Consider the following 23,219-nt stretch of genomic DNA (forward strand, 5'->3'; position numbering starts at 1 on the left):
TGGCACAGAGGAGCCAAAGGCTTCTAAACAGGTATACAAATGTGGCGGGTTTGCTGCATCTTTCCTTTGTCTCTGTGGCCCCGAGGAGTTGGCTGTACAGCTGCTTCCCTTGGGAGGGACCAGGGCTCTGTTGCTGCCTAGTGCTGCTGCCCTGTGGGACTGCAGCCAGGTAGGGGGCCCTGTGGCCTCCCAGCTGTGGTTGGCTGGGTTCTGAGAACCACTGTTCTTCCCTGTCTGCTGACTCCAAAGCCAGTCTAAGTCTTTCCAGCCCTGCTCATTAATGGGCATAGATTCTCTTCCTGTACAAAGCCTGGTGTGGTTCTGCCTTGACTCCCCAGTTGGTGTGAAACTACCTCTAGTTCCTATCTTTTCAAGGAATTAAATAGTTTCAGCTTTGCAGCTATCATTTTGAAAAATTACAACTTTGACTGAAGCTTCCCCCTTTGAAAGGTGATACTGTGCAGTACAAAAAATGTGGACTGGGATGTCAGGACCCTAGGTGTGCATGCCCCCTCCAAGGACTGTTCTAAGGATAAGCGTTAAGACATTACACAGGGCTTCCCTGGTGGCGCAGTGGTTGAGAATCCGCCTGCCGATGCAGGGGACACGGGTTCGTGACCCGGTCCGGGAAGATCCCACATGCTGCAGAGTGGCTGGGCCTGTGAGCCATGGCTGCTGAGCCTGTGCGTCCGGAGCCTGCGCTCATGGGAGAGGCCACAACAGTGAGAGGCCCGCGTACCACAAAAAAAAAAAAAAAAAAAAGACATTACACAAGTACCTTGCACAGCGACTGACAAATAGTGACTAGATTGCTAGATCATGTTGGTTCTTTTCTTTCCCCCATGTTGGTTCAGCATTTGCACTGTCATTTTCCAACATTTACCGAGTGACTACTTGGACAAACACAGTGCATTCAATGCTCGAGAAACACCACCCACCATAAGCAGGAGCCAGCAACAGATTTTCTCTGAATGTTGGTTATTCATCTGTTACAATTCATACTTCCACCTGTTGTCGAAAAGTATTTGAGATGGCTTTGAGTGAAAATACATGTATACATGGATGCATGGAGATGAGAGGAACCATACATGGTATCCTGAACTAGAGATAATTATCTTACTATTGCAGCGGAACACTAAATTTAGTTGAAATTCATGAGAGCAAAAGAGGCAAAAGGGGCAGTAAGTAAGAGGGAAGCGCGCACACACACACACACACACACACACACACATACACACATGAACATATAATATGAATATATGCATATATGTGTATTGAATATTTAGGTAGCAAATGATAGCTCTTATAAGGTAAATTTTATAAAAGCTATATTTGAAAATCTAGAGTGTGTAATAGGTCAATTAGCAATTTTTACAGAGCATTTCCTAAGTTCTAAACAATTCATTACAGTTAATGAGGATTAACAAATATGACATTGTTGAGAGATTTTAATGTCTCATAATAAAAGAGACCAATCGTTGTTCATGATTCATGGGTTGGTGTATTGAAAATAATAATGCCGTGAGTAAATGTTTTGCTACAGTGCTGATCCTAACTGCGTTACTCACCAGGACTGAAAACCAGGTGGTATTTTCAGAGAAGTGATTACAGTTAAAATGAGAATAGTGGTCCCCATGGTACTATATGTTTCCTGATTTCTGAAATACATTCTGAAATCATTTCTGATGGATGATAAGGAACATCCATCTGGTGAATGATTTCATACCCAATCATAGAAGAAGAAAGTTTCCTTTTTATGAATTTCAACATGAAATTCAAATTCATATTGGTAATAGTTTAAAAACTAAAAATGTTTGTAATGCTAGAAGTTGTATCCCATAAGCATACCAAATTTCCTTATATGCCTAGTCTTTTTTTTTTTTTTTTTTTTTTTTTTTTTTTTTTTTTGCGCTACGCGGGCCTCCCACCGCTGTGGCCTCTCCCATTGCGGAGCACAGGCTCCGGACGCGCAGGCCCAGCGGCCATGGCTCACCGGCCCAGCCGCTTCGCGGCATGTGGGATCCTCCCGGACTGGGGCACGAATCTGTGTCCCTTGCATCGGCAGGCGGACTCTCAACCACTGCGCCACCGGGGAAGCCTATATGCCTAGTCTTTATTTCTGAGTGTATACTGAAAGGGACAAGTGATTCCAGCTGAACTGCAAAGCACAGTGTGGCGTACACAGCTTTCATAGCATCACAACCTCTTAAGGTGTTAGAAATAAAGAAGAGACAGGAAGGAGTGTGTTTTATGTGCCAGATAGCATGCCGAGCCTTTTGAGGGATGTATTTTTTTAAAAAAATAAATTTATTTATTTATTTTATTTTTGGCTGTGTTGGGTCTTTGTTGCTGTGTGCGGGCTTTCTCTAGTTGCGGTGAGCGGGAGATACTCTTCTTTGCGGTGAGCGGGCTTCTCATTGCGGCGGCTTCTCTTGTTGCAGAGCACGGGCTCTAGGCGCGTGAGCTTCAGTAGTTATGGCACACAGGCTCAGTAGTTGTGGCAAGTGGGCTCAGGAGTTGTGGCGCATGGGCTTAGTTGCTCCGTGGCATGTGGGATCTTCCCGGACCAGGGCTCAAACCCGTGTCCCCTGCATTGGCAGGTGGTTTCCTAACCACTGCGCCACCAGGGAAGTCCTCGAGGGATGTATTGAAGAATGTCTTTCTGTTAGTTACAATGAGGTGTCACGCTGACTTGTCCTGTCCCTAGGGACACCAGCTGGGCTAGGGTGTGGTTTGTCTCTGTTCCTTCAGTGTCAGATCTACAGCCTGTGTTGTCCTCCAGAACACCAGGGATAGAGCGGAGGGTTCTGTAATTTCTGATCTACCTCTCTAAACCCTTTTTGACAGGAGCATCTGATTGAGAATGAAGTGTCGATACTGCGCAGAGTGAAACATCCAAATATCATCATGCTGGTTGAGGAGATGGAAACAGCTACTGAGCTTTTTCTGGTGATGGAATTGGTCAAAGTAAGAGGACGGAGAGATTTCAAGAGAATTCATTGATGACAAATCCCAAGACTTACAATATTCTTGAAGGACCTAATTGGAAGAGTGTTTTGCTACCTTGAAACTTTCACTATTTATAATCATCAATTTTAGTGGCACTTGTGTCATTGTTTTCATCTACTCCAGGCTGATGAGCTTTCTTTGTTACCTTCCTAGGACTGCCACTGTTGATGTTTAGTTGTTTTTTAAAAAATATTTATTTATTTATTTATTTGGTTGCATTGGGTCTCAGTTATGGCAGATGGGCTCCTTAGTTGCGGCACGCAGGCGCCTTAGTTGTGGCATGCAAACTCTTAGTTGCGGCATGCATGTGGGATCTAGTTCCCGGACCAGGGGTCGAACCTTGGCCTGTTGCACTGAGAGCGCAGAGTCTTAACCACTGTGCCACCAGGGAAGCCCCCACTGTCGACGTTTTGATATGTTCTTTCATGTGTCCTTTAGGGTGGAGATCTCTTTGATGCAATTACTTCTTCAACCAAGTACACTGAGAGAGATGGCAGTGCCATGGTGTACAACCTGGCCAACGCCCTCAGGTACCTCCACGCCCTCAGCATTGTGCACAGAGACATCAAGCCAGAGAACCTCTTGGTACGTCATCTCTGCCTTTTCTGTTCCGACTCAGGCCTCTCTCCCTTTAAAGTGACAGTAATCGCATGCAAACAATCATATGCAGACTATGACATTTTAAAGTCTATACCAACCCTGCAGATACGGGGCTGAGAGAATTTAAATCTAGAAAATCAGCCTGACTCAAGTCAGTGAGCATAAAATGTTAATGGATTTCTTGAATTTTGATCTGCACTTCTGCATTTACTGTTTACCAGACATTAGAAAACATATTTTCATTTACGATTTGATGGATGGTGCTAACTGAAGGAAGGTGAGCAGGAAAATTATTTTATGAGGCAAAAAATTCTGAAGAATAAATTGGAGACAGAAACAGAATTAGAGGCTTGTAGGAGACAGCAGTAGAACACGAGCGTTCGTTGCTGTGCAGGACAGAACTTTGGAAATCATCTAGTCCATTCATTTCAGCTCTACAGATATGGAAATTGAGCCCCAGAGACGCTAACTTTTCTTGTTTAAAAGTCTCATTTGTCCCGTTGTTCTACAGGTGAAAGTCTTATTCTAATATGCACGCAGCTTCATAATCTGGTTCCAATTTACCTTTCCAGCCTCTTCTCCTGTTACTCTCTTCCCTACCCATCTGGCCAGCATGGCACTCACCTTCAAGCCATATTTAACTCACCTCATGGTGGCCTTCAAACCAAACATCGCTAATGGGGACAGTCCTCGTGTCTACGTTGTAGATAAATTTTAGGGAAGGCCATTTGGGAGCTCTGCACACGCACATCCCCCAAACGCACACAGGACTCTCGGCGTCTCTGTTTCCACCTTTCAGGGCTGAGCATCCACCGTCATCATCGCTACTGCTTGGCAGGTGCCTGTCTGAGTGTCCCATAGCGTGTGCATCCAAACACAGGTTTCCCCGGGTCCTGGAGTTGGTGAAGACTTGGCTTCCTCAGCAGCATCACACCTCATTGTTGGTGTCCACGCTGGTCTCTGTTTGCAGCATCCTCTCCCCCAGCAACGTGGCAAACACGTTCATCTTGTAAGATACTGAGCGAGGCATGTTTTCTTGATATCACCCCAGGCTGCCTGGGCAGAGTCAGGCGTGGCCCCCTCTGGTTTTTGCTGCACTTGCCGTGGTGCAGTGATGTTACTGTTCACTTGTCTGTTGTCTTCTCTAGGTCGTAAGCACTAATGGGGCAGGGTCTGTGTTTCAGTTACTTTATATCCCCAGGGTCGAGGAAGCAGACGGTGGACGTGGGTAGACGGCTGGTGACTGACCACCATGGTCACCTAGGTCGCCAGCAGCTGGCCCTCAAACACAAATCTCCACAGCCCGCCTCATACGCCCAGCACGCAAATAACAACCGAATGCACCAGGCTTTGGGGCCGTCCTGGGGCTTTCTGCTCATCCAGGGTATCTGTTTCGCCTTTTGGTTAATACCATTTGATAATTTCCGAGTGTCCACTTAAAAGTATGTGAGGTTTTTTTTCTTACTGTCTCCTGCCTTGAGGGAATATGTTTCATTCCTGTTTGTCCCTATTAGGAAAGTAAGCACCCCTGCTCTGTAAAGCCAAGATGTGTTATGTGAGCTCTAAGGAGGAACGGAGGCAGCGGTAAGCCAGGCCCCCTGGGTGGACGCGAGGGCGTGGGCTTCCCTCCTCTCGACGGGCTGCGCCTCCACCGAGAGGCTGCGGTCTGGCCTGGCCCCGCCCCTCCCCCACCGACGGAGCTCGGCCAGGGGGCTCCACAAGCAGAGGGGACGAGGCTTCCCCCCCGCGGAGCCAGACACGGTGCCGAGGTGTTCACGAGGACGGCCCTGCTCTCCACGGCCCACGTCACCGCAGTGGCCGCTGTGATGGACGTTCTCGGAGAGCACGGGGCCGCAGGGCCCGAGGACCAGTGGGTACCGCCGTGCCCGCGCCGCCTGGCTCTGACTGCCGGGGCCCAGCCGGCGAGGAGGGGGGCGGAGGGGCGAGTGAGCTTCCCTGTGAACCCGAGGGTGCCCGTTTCCCAGCCCACTGATTCCCTTCGCACCCCGTTTCCCCCCTTTTCCGCTCACAGTTCCTAACTATGCAGAACGTCAGAACCCTGCCCCTCGTCCTCTTCTGCTCTTACGCATCAAGGGAGGATAGCAGTTGGAGACATCAGTCCCCGTTAGGGTGAGTCTCAGACTGTAGGCAGGAGATTGGAATCGAGCGCCTCATCTGCCTCACCTGCCCCACCTGGATGAGTGTCCGCCCCGCCCCGAGACCTGCTCCAACCCCGCTGTGCTGCCCGAAGGGCAGAGAAGGGAGATGATGAAACTGACGTGGGGCCGAGGCTAACGTGCGACATGAAAGGGCCGTGGGGTCAGGCTTCGGAGACCCTTAGCTGCGCAGATCTAAGTAGAATATGTGCCTGCCATTGGAAACCTAACGGGACCCCTCGGCTGAGCCTAGACAGAGTCAGCAGGTTGGCGTGAAAAAGTGCCATCGAGGCTCTGAAAGGAAATACGCAGAGGGACTGCCAGCCTCTTGCTACTGTAAAAGAGAATTGGGTCTTTAAACACCAGAGCATTCAGACATCTGATTTGCATCCCGTCTTCTGGCAGCAGTGTCATAATTTAAACCCCTGCCGGCAGAGATGTATGGGTCACCGTGTCAGGGAGCACAGGGGTGGCCGTTAATGCCGTGAGTTACAGCCTGGCGGTGCCCTGTCAGAGTTAACTATGAGAGACCAGCGATAAATTCCACGTTTCCAGGAGTTCTGGGGGCAGGGGAGAGAAGAGGGTTGGTTGCTCATATTTGAAGTTCTGCTAAATCATGATGCTGGCATTTTATTTAGAGAGCTTGTGGCATTCACTTTGTATGTGGGATCTGCATTTCTCACATATTTCAGTTTTGCATTCCGAGAGCAACTTTTGACAGCGTCTCTCAGCTTGTGGTGGGCCCTTTGAGCACCGCAGGGCTGGAGTTCTCACAGTGGTGGTTGTTCAGATCTCACCGAGAGTCTGCAGTCGGTGCAGGCTTTTAGACGCAGGAGGGTGCGGTGGACGGCAGTGGTGTTGTTTGGAGCCCCCCTTGGCTGCCTGCTCGTAACTTGAGCTTTCTGAGCCTCAGTTTCCTCATCTGTAAATTGAAGCAAAAGTTCTCTTCCTAATTGTCCAGCGGGGTGACTATAGAAGTGCAGTGAGACAGCATTTAGGAAAATATTGGAATCTCCCAAGTCCTGCGGGGATACGCGTTACTGGGTAGAACTGAACTCTCTGCCAGAACAGAAGGCCTTTGGAGTCCCTGTGCATTTAGCCACCTCTTTCTTAAAAACCAGTCTCTTAAAGCCATGTGTGTGTGTCCGGGTCAGTTTCTTAAAGCAATGTCATAAATTAAAAAAAAAAAAAAATTTTGGCTGCATTGGGTCTTCGTTGCTGCACGTGGGCTTTCTCTAGTTGGGGCGAGCGGGGGCTACTCTTCGTTGCAGTGCGCGGGCTTCTCATCGCGGTGGCTTCTCTTGCTGCGGAGCACGGGCTCCAGGCACGCGGGCTTCAGTAGTTGTGGCACACAGGCTCAGTAGTTGTGCTCGTGGGCTCTAGAGCACAGGCTCATTAGTTGTGGCGCATGGGCTTAGTTACTCTGCTGCATGTGGGATCTTCCCGGACCAGGGATTGAACCCATGTCCCCTCCGTTGGCAGGCGGATTCTTAATCACTGCACCACGAGGGAAGTCCCAGCAATGTCATAAATGTGTGTGTGTGTATGTGTAGATTTATAGATGTATATATATAAATATTTTTTTTCCTGCTTTGAAGAGAATCTCCAGCTAAGATTTGAAATTTACTTACATTCTCTTCCACATATTTGCCTTTGTGTCTAGCATTGGGGAGAGATGAATCAGATAAAATATTATTATTTCAGGCTTGTCTGCCCCTTATGACACTTCCCTTTTGATGTTTAGCCAAGGAGTACCACTTGCCCAAACATAATTCAACGATTATAGACTGTTCAGTCCCTTTCTATTTATACTCCTGCATCTGACTCTGAATTCCTTATAGGGAATGTGAAAAACGGGACTTCTGGGACTTCTGAGTATCTGACAACACTTAAATACCCCTAGGCATCCCTAAATTGATTGTCTAAAATAAACACTATTTTAAAAAAATGTACCTAATGAGTGTATTTTAAAGTTGTAAAAACAAAATGACATTAACAAAACTATTTTTTTTTTTTTACTCTTCATGATAGAAACATTTAGAATTATAATGTTGGTTATAATGTTCTTAGCACTGCAATTACTCAGGGAATTTCTAAAGTCTGGGTTTCAGTAAATGCATCATAAATTCTAACTGTAATTCAGATGTTCTTGTTAATGTTTATATTGAACATAATGGATGGAAAGTCGTCCTAAGACTAAGCATGACTAAGAACCTGGTTTCTGTTGCTTTAGGCCGAATCATTAGTAGCTTTGAATATGTTTCTGCTGAGTTGTGGGCTGACTCAGAAAGATAAATATCTGTGAGGGACTCCAAATCCTCATCATTAGTCCTGTGAAACTTGTAAGTCATAAAGATGCATGCTGGGCATGGGTATTTAATACATCAACATGGAAGCAGTTATTAAAATACTAAGGTGAAAAATACTCCTCTTAAACTGCTGAGAACATCACAGGCGAGGAAGGTATTTCAGTGTCATCCTTAAAAAATGCCTATTAAGATGGTGGGGTCATTGGTATGAGGGAGGCCAGAGGTTCTTAATGTCTTTTTATTGAGGAGTTTATAAATCACCCCCCTCATTAAGTATCAGACTAATGGATGATTTGTAAACATGCTTATCTTGAAAAAACATAATTTGCTAAAGTGGTTTAGATGAAAATCTGATTCAGTTCATGGCAGAATACAAGGAAACACAAACAGAATATGTTTAAAATGTAAAAGTAGAGGGAAGATATGACATGAGTACAGGTTAGGTTTTTGTACTTATCCTCTGAAATTGAGTGTTTTCAGAATGGACGTCCAAGAGGCAAATGTACAGCTTGTTAAAGATCCCACAGTCAAATCTCAGTTATGTTCTCACACACACTCATTTGCTTCTAAAACCATCCATTTAAAATATAACTTCTGGACTTTTATCCCGTCAGGAAAGTTTGTTTATATATAAAATTATTTTTTTCTGAATTATGGAACCAGCACATGTTCATTGTAAACATTTTGGAAACTACTGAAAAGTATAAAGAAAAAAATTAAAGTAACCTGTAATGCTACCACCTAGAGATAAACTTAACATTTTGGGGTGTCACAGGATATATATAATTTTGAATATTTAAACAATTTTATGTAATGTAGTAAATATTTCCCATGATTAATATTTACTTGAAATGTGCTTATTAGTGACTGTATAATATTTCATTTTAGGGATTTACCATGATTTATTAAGTCATCACCCTGTTGGCCATTTATGTTGCTACCAGTTTTTAAAAACAGAGATGAATTCTGAGATTGGCATTCTTGTACATAACCTTTCGGTCCATCTCTGTTGCCTTAGAGCAGGTTCTTAGAAGTAGATTTCCAGGATCGAAGGTTATGAAGGATATTAAGAAATTTACGTATGGTTGCAGTGCTTTCTAGAAAAGTTGTTACATGTTCACCAGCATTGTTAAACCTTTTCCAAGAGGATGATTTACCTGATCTAATCAGCCAGTCCTTCTAGGAAAGGAAGGAACATTCATTAAGTCCTGATCTGTACTACATCTCATTTCATCCTCACACCAACCCCGTGAGCCAAGGACCTGTGTCCTCCCATTTCACAGATGGAGAATCCTGCCCAGGGCGAGTGAGAGACTTTCAAAGGTCACCTCACCAGAAAACGGGTGGAGTGGTTGGTTATGCAAGTGCAGGCTGTCTGACCCCCAAATCATTTTCTTTCTAAATTTCCAGGGTTCTCCCCTATGTAATATTCATATTCATCATTGTCTAGAGAACAAGTCCTAATTTTATTTTCTAAACTAAACATGCAAGTTGGAGAGCACCTAGCGCTTCAGTGGACACTTCATAAACATTTCTGAGGCTCTTACAGCCCCCTTCCCCTCCAGCGCTCAGGAAACACACCACAGAAGTCGTAGAGGGCTCTCGAGCCAACCAGGTAAGCAGCCACCTACACCCCTCAGCATGCAGACGTGTTCATTGTACTCCTAGGTAAGGAACTTCTGCAAAGGTAGAAATATTGTCCTTTTCCTCTTTCGCACAATCAAAATCACATGCAAAATCTCTAAAAAGAAAAATTAGAGCTTTAAGAAGCAACAAAGATAAACCATGGTGTTAATATCACAAGGAGAGATTCCTTTTGATAGTAAATGTATCTGTGTCCTTTCTGCCTAATTCCAAAGCCCGCCCCCCCCTTGCAATCACTGAGGGAAAAAAAAAAAAAGACTTCTGATTATTGGCTGGTTTCTGTTCCAGGTGTGTGAATATCCTGATGGGACCAAGTCTTTGAAACTGGGAGACTTCGGGCTGGCCACTGTGGTAGAAGGCCCTTTATACACAGTCTGTGGCACCCCGACTTACGTGGCCCCAGAAATCATTGCTGAAACCGGGTATGCCTCCTGGGGGTTTGGGTTAGTGCTTTAACTTTGGGAAAGGGTATCTTTTGCTGCTACTGCTGCTGTGTATTCACATGCCTCTTGGGAATGTGGAGGGCAGGAGAGACTGTTACCTGCACCGTGATTTTGATCCCAGGAGCTTGAGTTTTGTGCTTCTAGTTCCAAGAGCCCTAGGCCTGGACTGGTGTCCCAAGGCCAGTCTTGGAGTCCCCAAGATGGTGGTGAGGTTGGGAGAAGAGCAGACACCTTTTGTCCAAGGGGTAATTCATTCCTCTACGTGAAATAAGCAGTTTGGTACCGAAAGGCCTTTTTTTTTCCCTAACAAACAAAGGCAAGTACTCCAGTAATGTGCAGGGTTCCTGGGAGTAGCACCACTGTTCCTCTCCTACCTCCCACTTTGTTTCCCCAGCTATGGCCTGAAGGTGGACATTTGGGCGGCTGGTGTGATCACGTACATACTGCTCTGTGGATTCCCACCCTTCCGAAGGTCAGTGGCTCTTTGAATGACAATATTTGAATTGTAAACCCTCCGCCTTTGATCAGGAAGCAGACATTCTACTCCTGGCAATCAGGACCAGAAACCGCTCAATAAAAATGTCAGTTAAAAATTATACAAACATACCTTTCACTTTTTTATCTTAATTTACAACCTATTAATGTATATTCCTTGTCCACACTTTTGATGTGAGGCCAAGGCCTTCGCTTTGTGTTTGGTCCCCTGAGTTTCCTGCGGTCATTCTTTCGTAAAACACACCCATAGTCCCACAGTCCAGTGTCTATGATTTCCATTCTCAGTCTTTTTCAAGAGGAATAGATGTAAAGTTCCTTGCGAAGCAATTTGATCCTCCCAGGTCAGCCTTTTTCTAGTTCTTGAGAGTTGTCTCTTCTACTTAATTCGACAGCAGTTTTTTGTTTTTTTAAATAAGTTTATTTATTTATTTATTTTTGGCTGCGTTGGGTCTTTGTTGCTACGCACATGCTTTCTCTAGTTGTTGAGAGCAGGGGCTACTCTTTGTTGCCGTGAGCGGGTTTCTCATTGCGGTGGCTTCTCTTGTTGCGGAGCACGGGCTCTAGGAGCACTGGCTTCAGTAGTTGTGGCTCACGGCCTCTAGAGCGCAGGCTCAGTAGTTGCGGCGCACGGGCTTAGTTGCTCCGCGGCATGTGGGATCTTCCCGGACCAGGGCTCGAACCCGTGTCCCCTGCATTGGCAGGTGGATTCTTAACCACTGTGCCACCAGGGAAGCCCCCTCAACAGCAGTTTTTAAACAACTCACTTTGCAAAGCGTTCAACCTAGTTCTTGTAGAAACAGGGAATTCTTTCTTTTTAAATTTATTTTGTCCATTCACATAATATTTAATTAAGTAGAATTACAAATACTTTTGGCATAAACAGAACTGGGAACAGCAGATTGACCCTTGGTGACCCTGCACCTCACCTGGTGGCCACACATGGTGTTGGGGGTGTGTGCTGGGCTCCACAGAGCCCACCCGCACCCAGCAGTCCATGACCAGGGGGTGTGTAGGGCTTCGACACAGCATCTCTTTTGATCAGTTCTGTCTCCCTCTTTGGAGCAAATGAACACTTTGAAGCAGAAGTTCATCTAATGGTGCATGTCTGATTTTCCTCTGAGTTTTCTTGAATGCTCTTTTCCTTTTAATCCCTTCTTTGTTCACTTTACAACTATTTGTAGAGTAGCTCCTGTGGGCCAGGTACTATTCTAAGTGCTGGGAATCGAGTGGTGAACAAAACATATTCTCTGAGGCCATAGTGTTTACATTGTAGTATTCGGTCAGTAAGTGAAAAATAAGTTTATTCCATCCCCCCTCCCCCGCATTTTATTGTGAAAGCTTTCAAACATACAGAAAAGTTGAAAGGTTTATCTTTTTTAAATGATCAATTTTTAATTGAGTTGAACACTTTTTTGTTTTTTGGGTTTTTTTTTTGCTGACATTAAACACAAGAATGACAGAGATGTCCATCTCTACTTGTGAGAGCCTTCTGGTGTAGATACATCACGAGAATATTGATCAAGCAGAATAACTGAACATGAGGTCATGCTAAGTTGGAGGCATGCTTAGTTGAGGGCTAGAAATCACAAAAGGTTTCGTGAAAGATATGACATTTGAGTGGGACCTTGTCCTTGTGGCATGGGTTAGGTTTCTGTAGGTGGAAAGTTCTTTCCATCTGGCCATCAACACCATGGTTTTCCATCAGGATCATTGCTCAGGTGGGTTATACAGACTGTAGGATTACTGGACGTATCAGTTTTTGCTGAATAACAAACTTCCCCTGAAGGCAGGGGTGTAAATCATTCAGTGAGTCCACTGAGCCCTTCTTTTGCTCTGGGCTGGCTCAGTGGGGGCATGAGGTCCAGTGTAGCCTCACTCATATGCCTGGTAGTTGGCTCAGTGTCAGCTGGGAAACAGATATGACTTGGCCATGTGCCTTTCAGCACCCGGTGGGGCTAGCATGGGCTTCACATGATGGTGGATACAGGATATCCCAAAGCAGCCAGAACACTTTCCAGGTCTCTGCTTGCCTGAGATTTCTTCATTGATGTCCCGTCGACCAAACGAAATCAAATAGCTAAGCCTGGGGTAAATGTGGGAGAAGGTTAAGTGTGTACATAGAGGGAGGGGGATCATTTGTGGCTATTTTTACAGTCGCCCTGTGGCCTGGCTGGTTTCAGTGGTGACTTGTTTTGCGAACTAGTCAAGTGCAGAGGGTAGTGGGTTTTGATAGCAAGTAATTCTAGAACGATTTACAGTAGAGTTTCCCTCCTTGGTTAACCCAAGTTAGGAGCAGTTGGAAAAGGGTATCAGGGATCAGTTGTAGAGGAATGTGTGCTCACAACTCCCTCTAGCGTTGCCACTTGCCAGCGCAGCCTGGGAGTTTTTTCTTTGACTTTGCTTTTTACTTTTTAACAAAAGTGAGACTCAGATTGAACAATATGCGTCTATTGTGACATCTTACCCAATGGACAGCAGCTTCTTTGTGGGATCTTGAGATAAGTCTGGCTCATCAAAAGCAGTAAAACTACATTCTGAAAGCCTTAGATGATGTATCAGAAGCTGGTCTACAACTCTAGATAGCTTACTTTTGAAAATGTTTTCCCTCTTTCATACCATGTTGTGATGAAAGAGAATCTATTATGTTAAATACTAGTTACAGAAACATCTTCACAGCGTACCGAGACATTCTGGATAGATTTTATAACCTTCCATAATATAAAATATATTTATTTATATATATTTTATATATCATATATATATATATAGCAAATTATGGAAATGGTCCTTTAAAGAATGATAAATGACTATGGTATAAGACAGATTATCTACTAAAATTTGTACCTAAAATAAAGTCCTTCAAACAGATATCTCAAAATACTTGTTTTCTACAAAAGATGATTTTCACCCAAAGCTTTTTAATTAAAATTGTTCCTTGGAATTGAGAGTTTCAGCTTCTTTCACTGTAGCATCTCTCATTCTTCTTTTAGGGTTTTCGGGCTTTAGTCTTGGGCTGATATATATTTTTTCCCTCCAGTCTTTTCAACACCAGATTCATTGTTACTGAGAAGGATGTTGGTTTTTCAGAGGCAACTAGAAGTTTAGTTATTGCCTAAGCAAGTCTGTTCTTAGGGCCACTGACAACAAGTAATACTTGCCTGACTATGCTGAGGTATTTGATGTTTCTTTTAAAGACACGCACATACCCCCCTTGAAGTCAAATGTTCGCCCATCATTTGTGAAACTGCTTACAACGTTTTTTCAGGTTACCTCGTCTGACCTTTAATGACTCGGCATTGGAAAGAGTGTACACAGGCTCTTTTGCTGTTTCCAAAGTTTTTCTTAATGGGCATTTTCATACTTACAGCACTGTGCTATTTAAGAATTAAAAAGTACCTGAAGCATCTCAGCCAGATTGTACAGTATAAATGTGTAAATGAATCCAGGGACGATTTAATCAGAGAGGCTTTTATTATGTGACTACTAAGAAGGATACATTCTCTTCAGCTCTGCTCTCGTGAGGGGAGCCCGAAATTCCCAAAGCTCTTGCAGTTCACAGCACGGTTCCTGAGGGTGCCATTCTAATTGCCGGGACCCTGGGGTTTTGCTGTTGACTTAGGCTGTTCTGCCAAGGACCTAAATCCTGCAGACACACCCCCAATGTTTTAGCTGTTTGTTAACAAAATAGAAGCCATAGATATTAACAGAACATAAGCTAGTCGAGATTCCAGAAAAATACCAAAAAGGAGATGAGTGCCGTCATAGAGAGGAATGGCTAAAAAGAACCAATTCTGGAAATGGGTGATTTTTTTCTATCGTCTTCTAACGTTGTCTCCCGGGGTCCTCCAATTTTCTAAAGGTTTCTGTAAAATCCCATTGTGTTCTTAGATGCATCCTTTACTCATTTTGAAGGAGAGTTGAGCTGAATCAAATCAGTAGAGAAGTACCAGTGAAAAGGAAGAAAATATTGAGACACCTAGAAAGAGTCTGTGCTCACGCCAAGAGTATCACCTTTTAGGAGTGCGAGGTGGGGAGGGGGGCACCTTTTGCCTTGTCCGGTGATCTGGCCTGACATGTGCTGCTCCGTGTGCTGCGTGGCCCAGACGTCACAGACCAGCGGTGTCGATTCCGCTGGGCTTGGTTGGAGGTCATGAATGTTCACCGGCCCACACACTCTACTCTTTTCTCCTAGAACAGGAACGAGGCAGCCACCTCATCACACAGCCCCCAGATTTGTCGCTGGACACTCCCTGGAACGATCTATTTCTAGGGACACCACACTTGCCCTTGCAGGCCCTGGAGGGCTGGTGGCCTGAGCGGCCTCCTGTCCAGAAGGCTGGGCAGGGTCCCACGTGAGCGCCCTGAGCAGTAAGTAGGCTGCAGGGAGCCTGTCGGGAGCTCCAGGAGGAATGTTGCACCCTTGCCAAGGGAGACCGAACTTGGCTCCTGGAGTTTGATCTTGACCCCAGCAGTACATCCTGAGTTTTCCCCTAGGGCTTTGTGATGGCCTAGAAAGCCAGTGACTGTGTTCTCACTCTGGCCATCGACGTGCCCACCAAGGGAAGGGGCTCTGTGGCTGTGGAGACACAGTTTTCTCGGAGGTAGGGGACGCCCAGCTTCCTGAATTTTTCCCAGCAGTGTTTCCATGGCGCCATCCATAAAAAGCCAAGTCATCATTTATCCTGTAGGCACCAGCTGTGTGTGCAGGTGCACCTTGTGGGTGGGGGGGGGTGCAGGTAGGCACAGGGTGGGGGAGGTACGTTCACCCAGGGGTGGCGAGGTGGGTTTGCCTCAACTGTGCAGTTCTAGTTGATGTCCTTGGATGTGGGCTCTTTGTCTCGGACTGAGCTTCGATGAAAGGCAAGTTCCAAAGTGGGGAGCACCTCGTGTCATGAATGTTTCTCCAGATTCTGAACTCCTTGTGACGTTTTCATATGTGGGCTGCTTCACTGATCTTTGGCTGTTTTCTTAGAAAAGTAGAAAGAGGAAGGACAAGGAGATCTGACTCAAATGTGCTTCTTTTCCCCTCTTACTACCACGAGAGATTGAGGGCAGGTGCTGAACTTGTTTTTTGCTGAAATGAGGATTTACATCATTTGTGGATGCCATTGTTTTCTTGAGTCTTTTTTTATCGTGGAAAAATATGTGTAATATAAAAGGTACCATTTAAACCGTTTTTAAGTGTATAGTTTTAAGGGTTAGGTGGTGTTAAGTACATTTACCATGTTGTACAACCATCACTACCGTCCATCCCCGGAACATCTTCACCTTTCCATGTTGAAACCCTGTACCCACTAAACAAAGTTCTTGCATCTTTGTCTCTTCTCTCTCTCTCCCCATCTCTTCCCCCAACACACCTCCCTCTTTCTCGGTGATTCCCGGGCCCATGGAGATGTTCTTCGGTTCTTTGTCTAAAAGGGAGAGTGTCATCCCAAATGCAGTTGAGATCCACAGCTGAGCTATGAAATGCCCAAGCCAGAGAGACTGGACTCCTACCCCCTCTTCCCATGAGCATTTTGTTAAAAACTGTATGGTGACTCTGACTCTTTCTCTGTTTCTCCATCACTGACTTAGTGAGAACAATCTCCAGGAAGATCTCTTCGACCAGATCTTGGCCGGGAAGCTAGAGTTCCCGGCCCCCTACTGGGACAACATCACGGACTCAGCCAAGGTACCCGTCCAGGCCGGTTTCCAGGGGTTGCGTCGCGTTGAGGGTCCTCACCCATTGTGTGGGGCTGTGGCAGCTCTTGGTGTTGAGCTCTGCGTCTGTCTTGACTTTTTTGTTTGTTTGTTTTTTTGCGGTACGCGGGCCTCTCACTGTCGTGGCCTCTCCCGTGGCGGAGCACAGGCTCCGGACGCGCAGGCTCTGCGGCCACGGCTCACGGGCCCAGCCGCCCCGCGGCACGTGGGATCCTCCCGGACCGGGGCACGAACCCGCGTCCCCTGCATCGGCAGGCGGGCCCCCAACAACTGCGCCACCAGGGAAGCCCCTGTCTTGCCTTTTTTTTTTTTTTTTTTTTTTTTTTTTGTGGTATGCGGGCCTCTCACTGTTGTGGCCTCTCCCGTTGCGGAGCACAGGCTCCGGACGCAGGCTCAGCGGCCATGGCTCACGGGCCCAGCCGCTCCGCAGCATGTGGGATCTTCCCGGACCGGGGCACGAACCCGCGTCCCCTGCATCGGCAGGCAGATTCTCAACCACTGTGCCACCAGGGAAGCCCCTGTCTTGCCTTTTAATGTGTGGTTCTTCATTAAGTTCCTTCCTCAGTGTGGTCTCTGAAATGCATGCTTAACCAAATTCTGAAAGCTGGACTGGCTGTCTTCCCAGGTTGCCGCTACCGTCCTCCTGCGCTCCTCTAAGCCTTAAACGTTTCTTCTTTCATTTATTCAAGAAATGTGTTACAGACACCCGTCAGACTATAGGGGTAGATTTGTGAGACCTGCTGAATTGCCAGAAGGAGCAGCACTGCAGTTCTGCGCTGTGGAATGATGATAATGACCAGAACTCCTAGGAGAGAACATCTTGGGTTTAATGTAGATTCGGGAGAGACCTCTTCCTCTCTCGGTGCTGCTGACACGAGGCAGCTGTGTCTGCGTAATTGCCTCTTAGGCGCGGGCAGTGGAGGTGATAATAGCTTTTGCATTCAAACGGCTGAGCAGCTGTGTCGGCTGTTCTTTGAAGTACTTGGTGCAAACTCAAGATTCCTGTGTTGATGCTGGAATGGCCCCCTTCCGCCTGCTCTATCACCTTCTTTATTTCTTTGCAGGAATTAATCAGTCAAATGCTTCAGGTAAACGTTGAAGCGCGGTGCACTGCGGGACAGATCCTGAGTCACCCCTGGGTATCAGTAAGTACCCACGTCCCTGGGGAACCAACATCTCTGTGTCCCGTGGCCAACAGCGTGCTTCCTCGCCAGGGCTTTTGCGCAGGCAAAGTTCTGCATCCAGGTTCCACGGAGGATTAAATGTCTGTTTTCTCTAAAGAGCAAGTAGCGTGAAGGCAGTTCTCTGGGAGAAAGCGGTTGGCACCGGGACCCCGCTCTGTGAGTGACCTGGCACGTCACTGTCCCTTCCTGGGCCTCAGTTCCCTTGTCTGTGAGAAGAAGGGCTTGGCCAGGATGCTCTCTAAGGAGCTTTTTCTGTCATCCTGGGGTTTGAGAGTTTTTAGGATTTGCCCGGAGATGAGCCTGTGTCAGACCCTGGTCTCTGTCTTCAGGGCACGTGGTCCCAGGAGCACCCTGCCGCGGGCGGCGCGGCCGGAACGCGGTCCTGCCGGAGTCAGGCAGGGGCTGTGTGGCGTTGCCTGGAATTTCCCTGAGCTCGGGCGGTGGCTCTGGGCTCGTGGTAAACACGATCCACGAAATGGCAACAGCAGGAGAGGCTGCGCCCCCCTCAGTCCTGGAGGCTCCGGGACAGTGACGTTAATTCGGGGGCTTTTGCTGACCTTGGCTCCCGAGGCACCTCTGCCACCCGCTGTCCCACACGTCCCGACCTTTCCATTCAAACTCTCTGGGTCCTGCTAAGTGACCTGGCTCTTGGGTCAAGGAGCTGAGATGCCACATTCTTTCAATGAGCGATCAGGACTCACAGCTCCCTGCATCCTGGATTACAATGATAAACTGTTCATTAATTCTGATGTTTCCGTGGGAGGGTTCTGTACTAAATTAGGTGGCATTTGTGCTGCGGGGGGAGGGTCTCAGAACCCTGTAGGATGTCCTTGTGCCACTGGGACCTCTGCCCCCTCCTCGGCCCCCTTCAGACCTCAGCAGGGAGGTGAACGGCAGAGGGTCTTTCCAAGGGCAGGGGACTGCTGAATAATGGTAATCATTTCTAATTACTTCACTTAGATTGTTCCCCCGACCTTGTGGCTCAGATGGGCCCATTTAGGAGGAGATGGTGGTGGTGACGGCTGGTGTGTTACTGCTGAGGAAGAGACAACATAGACGTGAGAACCAAAGGCAGTGTATTTGATTCTTTCCTGTAGGACGATGCCTCCCAGGAGAATAATATGCAGGCTGAAGTAACAGGTAAACTCAAACAGCACTTTAATAACGCGCTCCCCAAACAGAACAGCACCACCACCGGGGTCTCCGTTATCATGGTAAGTAGAACGCGTGGTTCTGCCCTTGGGCAGCTGCAGCGTCTGGCTGACTGCTCGGCCGACATCGAATCTTATCAAGTCAGCCGCCAGGCGCTTCCCTCACGCGGCCGTGGGCACTGTCGTGTTCCTCTCCACTTCAGGAATGGCTTGGCACACGAAGGGCACCCTTTGGCCGGCTCCCAGGCCTTGGGTCCTGGGATCAGAGGTTGCGCAGGTCCCAGCAAGGCCAAGCTGATGGGTCGCTGGCAGGGGTGCCCCGGCCCCTTCTCCTGGGCTTGGTGGCCTCCAGGCAGCTGCTTCTGTCTCGTCTCTGCTTTCCCGTTCTAGAGAGCAGTCCCCAAGCCCAGGTGGGACTTACAGCTAAAGGAAGTAACTCCCTGACTACTCAAGGCCTCAGACATAGATTATTTGAGCTGTGAATGATTCTTTGGGACTTGGGATAAGAAACAGCCAGAGTTAAGCAAATTCCATTTAAAAAAGTCAGTGTTTTATGGTTTTCAAAAGTTCAGAAGAATAAAAAAAAATATTAGTTTTTTCAGGGCTGGTAAAAAATTTTATGAGAAGTCAGTAACAGTGACCCCCATATTTTTTTCAAATCTTCCTTCTTCCAAAATGTTTTTAAAAAGGCAGCTTACCTAAATCCACAAACACAGCAAATGGAAAGTGGCATTAAAGTAAGTGAAGTAGCGTGAAAGTAAGTTCAGCAAATGGGAGAAGAAGGCAGAAAAAATAAAACTGAGACAGAAGTGTGGCGTGGCCCCTCCCACCAGCTGTCCAGACCCAAGTCCTCGCCCAAGTGGGGCCGTGAAACTGGCCCCCGGCGTGTCCGCACCTGCTCCGGTGCCGCGTGTGTAGAACACAGGTCCTCGGCGTGATCTCCGTCCCGCCCACAGGATCAGGGAGCCGCGGCCGGGAGTCAGGCTTTCTCAGGAGGCGGGGGCCTGAGCTGGGTCTCGGCCACCCCAGGACTGCAGGGATCTGCGGAGCCGGACAGCTCCGTCACCCTGACCTCAGGACAGGCCCTCACCCTCTGGAAAGGCTCGGTGTCCTGCCCGACTGGGAGGAAAACAGTTGCTTATTCTCAGGGCACACCGTAGCCTCGGAAGCTTCCCTGCGAGGACGCGGGTCCAGACAGAGGCCGAGAGAAGGCCGCCGCCTCCTGAGTGCGGGAGGCGGGCTGCTCCTGGAGCCTCCACCCACCACCATCCTGGCACCGCCGCGCCGTCCTCCTCCCCCGGGGTGGGCGACTGCGCTCCCCCCTCCAGCCCCCAGGCCAGGCTTGCAGGCTGATGGGCTGCCAGACCCGCGAGTGGGGGTGATGATGGACTCCGGGCCGAAAGAGCGGGAAGGCCTCTTGAGCTGTGGTTTTCCTGGCATCTCAGCAGTGTTCTGCCGGGAGCCTGAGAAAGTCAGAGTTGTCACAGAGCAGCAGCTTAAACCCTTTGCAAAGAACCGTCTTGAGGGAGCCCACAGCATGAGAAAGTTCTCAGGCGGTTCACCCTTGAGAGCAAGGCTGCTGGCTGGGGTTAAGGGGTCACCGCCCTGCCCCCGGCTGCGTTGTTGGGCAGCTTCTGGGGAAATTTACAAAAATTTTAAAACACTGAAAATGGCAGACGCAACAGGGAACAAAACGCTTGAGTCAGCAGCACAATTTAACAACTACACGTTAATTCAGCTTCCTAGAGGAAGCTTCCTAGAGGAAGAACCTTTATAGGAGGCGCCCAGGGCTTACGGCAGCTCCCCCCTCATTCCCTGGGTCACCCGTCAACTCACGGCCCAGATGGGAATGGATGGCCCAAGGCCTGTGGCCCGCCAAGGTTCTGGAATGCTCAGCCCTTCTGCCTTTTGGCCCAGTATAGGTTCCGTTCTGGATAAGGACGTTTAGGCTCTCTCAGACAGAAACTACATCTCAAGGTTTACAAATGGCATTTTTCCATTTGCTGATGGATTTCAACTGTTAAATTTCAGACTCCTGAGCTTTAACGGGATGTTTGTGTGAATGAACAACACTGTATTGTGATTCCAGCGGTGACTGTGAACGTTTGTGTTCCCGTGTGTGTTCGGTGTCATCTTGGGCACGGTGGCAGGGCACGTCACCATCTGACCCCGCATTCCGTACACAACTCCACGGCTCGGTAGCTCTGGGGAGGTGCTGACGAGGTCATCGCGCTCGCTGCCTACGGGGGAATCAGTAGAGCCTGCCTCTGGGGGTACCAGGTTTCCATGGCCAAAAAGCTGGCCTGTGAATTCTGCCTTGTCCCCCAGAGCGGCGGCGAGCAGGCCTCCGCAGGGATGTCGTTACTCATCCTTGCCCGACCGAGGACCTGTCGTGGTTGCGTCCAGGCAGCTTGCAAGGCTTCCGTGTCGTCTGCCTCGCTCTCTTCACCAGTACTGTGCGTCTCTGTGTCCTGCCCTTGGGAACAGTTTCAAATGTTTTCTTAAAAATCATTATTCACAAATGACTCTCCCTGGTATTTATATGTTCTCATAACTGGGGCATGTGAGGCTCACGTGGTTTCCTACAGATACAAATAGCAGTGGAAACAGGGTGTAAATGTTCCGAGGCGGAATCCTGAGGAATGGCTGTGTCGCTCCCAGACGGAACCTTGCTCTCCGCTGCCACCCCTAGTGCTCTCTCCGCCTCGGCCTCCCACGCCCCCTAAAGGATTGGAGCCTGAGGCTCCGGTGAGAAAATGATAGGGTAGGAATGGTAAATAACGGTGCAAGAAAGTCAAGTTGACGCTGTTGTCTGCATTTTGTTTGACAGTTTGATTTGACAGTTTGAGAGACACTTCAGAGTTTCACTCTGTACCCCGTTGAGACTCTGGGGACCCCGGAGCAGAATTCTGGTATTCAACGTGCTATATGCTTCATCAGAGCCGCCTCTAATTGTCACCCCTCTTAAATCTGCATGCTTCTCTTGGACTTTGACACCAGCATCCAGCTCTCAGCTCCTCATGGGTGCAGGTCTCCTATACCTACTGACACCCGTTTCAGCCAAACGCACCCTTGGAAACTTTACTTAAAACTTCTCGCCTTGCCACGTTGCCTTCCTTCCCAGAGCAAAAGCTGGCGAGTGCACGGGAGAACTCCAGTCGTTCTCCTGCTAAAGGCTGTTTTTCGCTTAGGTGAAAAAGCATCTTTTTGTGAATGAGAGCATAAGATGGGAACCTTTGTGAAGGCTTTTGTTCTCTTTCTCCAAATACATTTCCAAAGATGCATTTTTATCAGTAAGACAGTGTAGGTAGGGTCAGCTAGGCTTTGGGATAGGAGAACACGATTGGATAGGATTTTGGTTTAAGACGGGCCTGTGGTTTCAGAATGCACTTGCACTTGCTCTGGCTTATCCTTAGATGCTTAAGAAAGGACCGTGCACCTGCAGAGGGCTCACCACCTCGCCCGGGAGAGGCCATCTCGTGGTGGGAAAGGGAATTATAAGCAACCCCTTCTCGCCGCATTTTGTAGCCTTGTAGCTGAGGGGAGAAAGGATGGATTCAGAAAGAGTGCTTCCCCACTCGGGGATTATGCTCCTTTCAGGGGGGAAGTTGGGAAGGATTGGGGCTTAAGATAGACAAAACTGTTTCGACTGCGTTGCTTCTGTTGAAAGTAAGTCTAGTTTCTGTCCCTGCTTCTCTCCTCGCTCCTCTTGCCTCCCACGCCGCCTGCATTGCTTTCCTCTGACTAGGTCCCAGGCGATGGTATGTACTAACTGCACGGCAGTGCTTCCTTCCACCGCACACATGCGTCTTCTTGACGGGAAGGGAAGAGGAGAAATAACTGCGGGACTGTTGCTTTCTTCTACCCAGGGGAAGTTTTATGGTAGAAAAAAGTGAATGCCGCCTCTCCCCGCTTTCAGTGTTTTCACTGAGGGGTGGCCTGGCCTCTGCTCATACTGGGAGCTTGGAAGCTTGTTAAAGAGCGATGCTGAGGTTCTGATTTGGCTTGTCCACAGTTACCTCTTCTCCAGGTAACGGAAATTGTCCTTGGCAATCCCTGAGCGTTCAGCCCGAGCTGGGAAGGGCCTGTGGAGAGCACCTGTTTTCCAGTTGACACCAAGTGCCCCGAAGGCAGCCGCCCAAGTCTGTCCTAGGAAGCCCCATTGTTTTATTTTCCCCAGACTTTTTTTTTTTTTTTCTTTCCCCCTTCCAGTCAGAGTACTGGAAGAATCAGTGGTGCGCATTTCCCCCTCAAGGTGTTTAGACCACAAAAGGACTTCTGGTCCACGTGCCTTGTAGCAAAAGGTGCCTGAGAACCGAAAGCTCTCCCCACGTTTGGAAAACCCAGTGAGAGGGCCCGCTAGGCCGGGCCTGCCTGACCAAGCACAAGTCCTCAAGCCCACTTAGAGGAGGAGGAAGGCAGGTCAGGGCCAACCTCCCAGGCTAGGGTCAGGAGGTAAGACGACTTCCGCGCCCCTGGAGCAGGGGAGCAGGTTACAGCCCTTGGGGGTGTGACAGGATAAGACACC

General features: G+C 48.1%; 1 protein-coding gene across 6 annotated transcripts in view; it reads left to right on the forward strand.

The window, feature by feature from the left end:
* The window catches only part of DCLK2 (doublecortin like kinase 2), a 152,211-nt gene that overhangs the window by 128,283 nt on the left and 709 nt on the right, over positions 1 to 23,219 (forward strand). For 4 of the 6 annotated variants that reach the window (XM_067035637.1, XM_067035638.1, XM_067035636.1 and 1 more), the window contains 7 exons: positions 2,848 to 2,967; positions 3,448 to 3,594; positions 10,007 to 10,140; positions 10,556 to 10,633; positions 16,231 to 16,327; positions 17,421 to 17,501; positions 18,638 to 18,754. In XM_067035637.1, coding sequence (XP_066891738.1) covers positions 2,848 to 2,967; positions 3,448 to 3,594; positions 10,007 to 10,140; positions 10,556 to 10,633; positions 16,231 to 16,327; positions 17,421 to 17,501; positions 18,638 to 18,754 — 774 coding nt within the window. Of the gene's footprint in view, positions 1 to 2,847; positions 2,968 to 3,447; positions 3,595 to 10,006; positions 10,141 to 10,555; positions 10,634 to 16,230; positions 16,328 to 17,420; positions 17,502 to 18,637; positions 18,755 to 21,521; positions 21,636 to 23,219 lie in introns of those variants that run through there. The other 2 variants (XM_067035639.1, XM_067035640.1) reach the window with 1 other exon arrangement.

The sequence above is a fragment of the Kogia breviceps genome, chromosome 6 (assembly GCF_026419965.1).
Source record: "Kogia breviceps isolate mKogBre1 chromosome 6, mKogBre1 haplotype 1, whole genome shotgun sequence".
Classification (NCBI taxonomy): Eukaryota; Metazoa; Chordata; class Mammalia; order Artiodactyla; family Physeteridae; genus Kogia; species Kogia breviceps.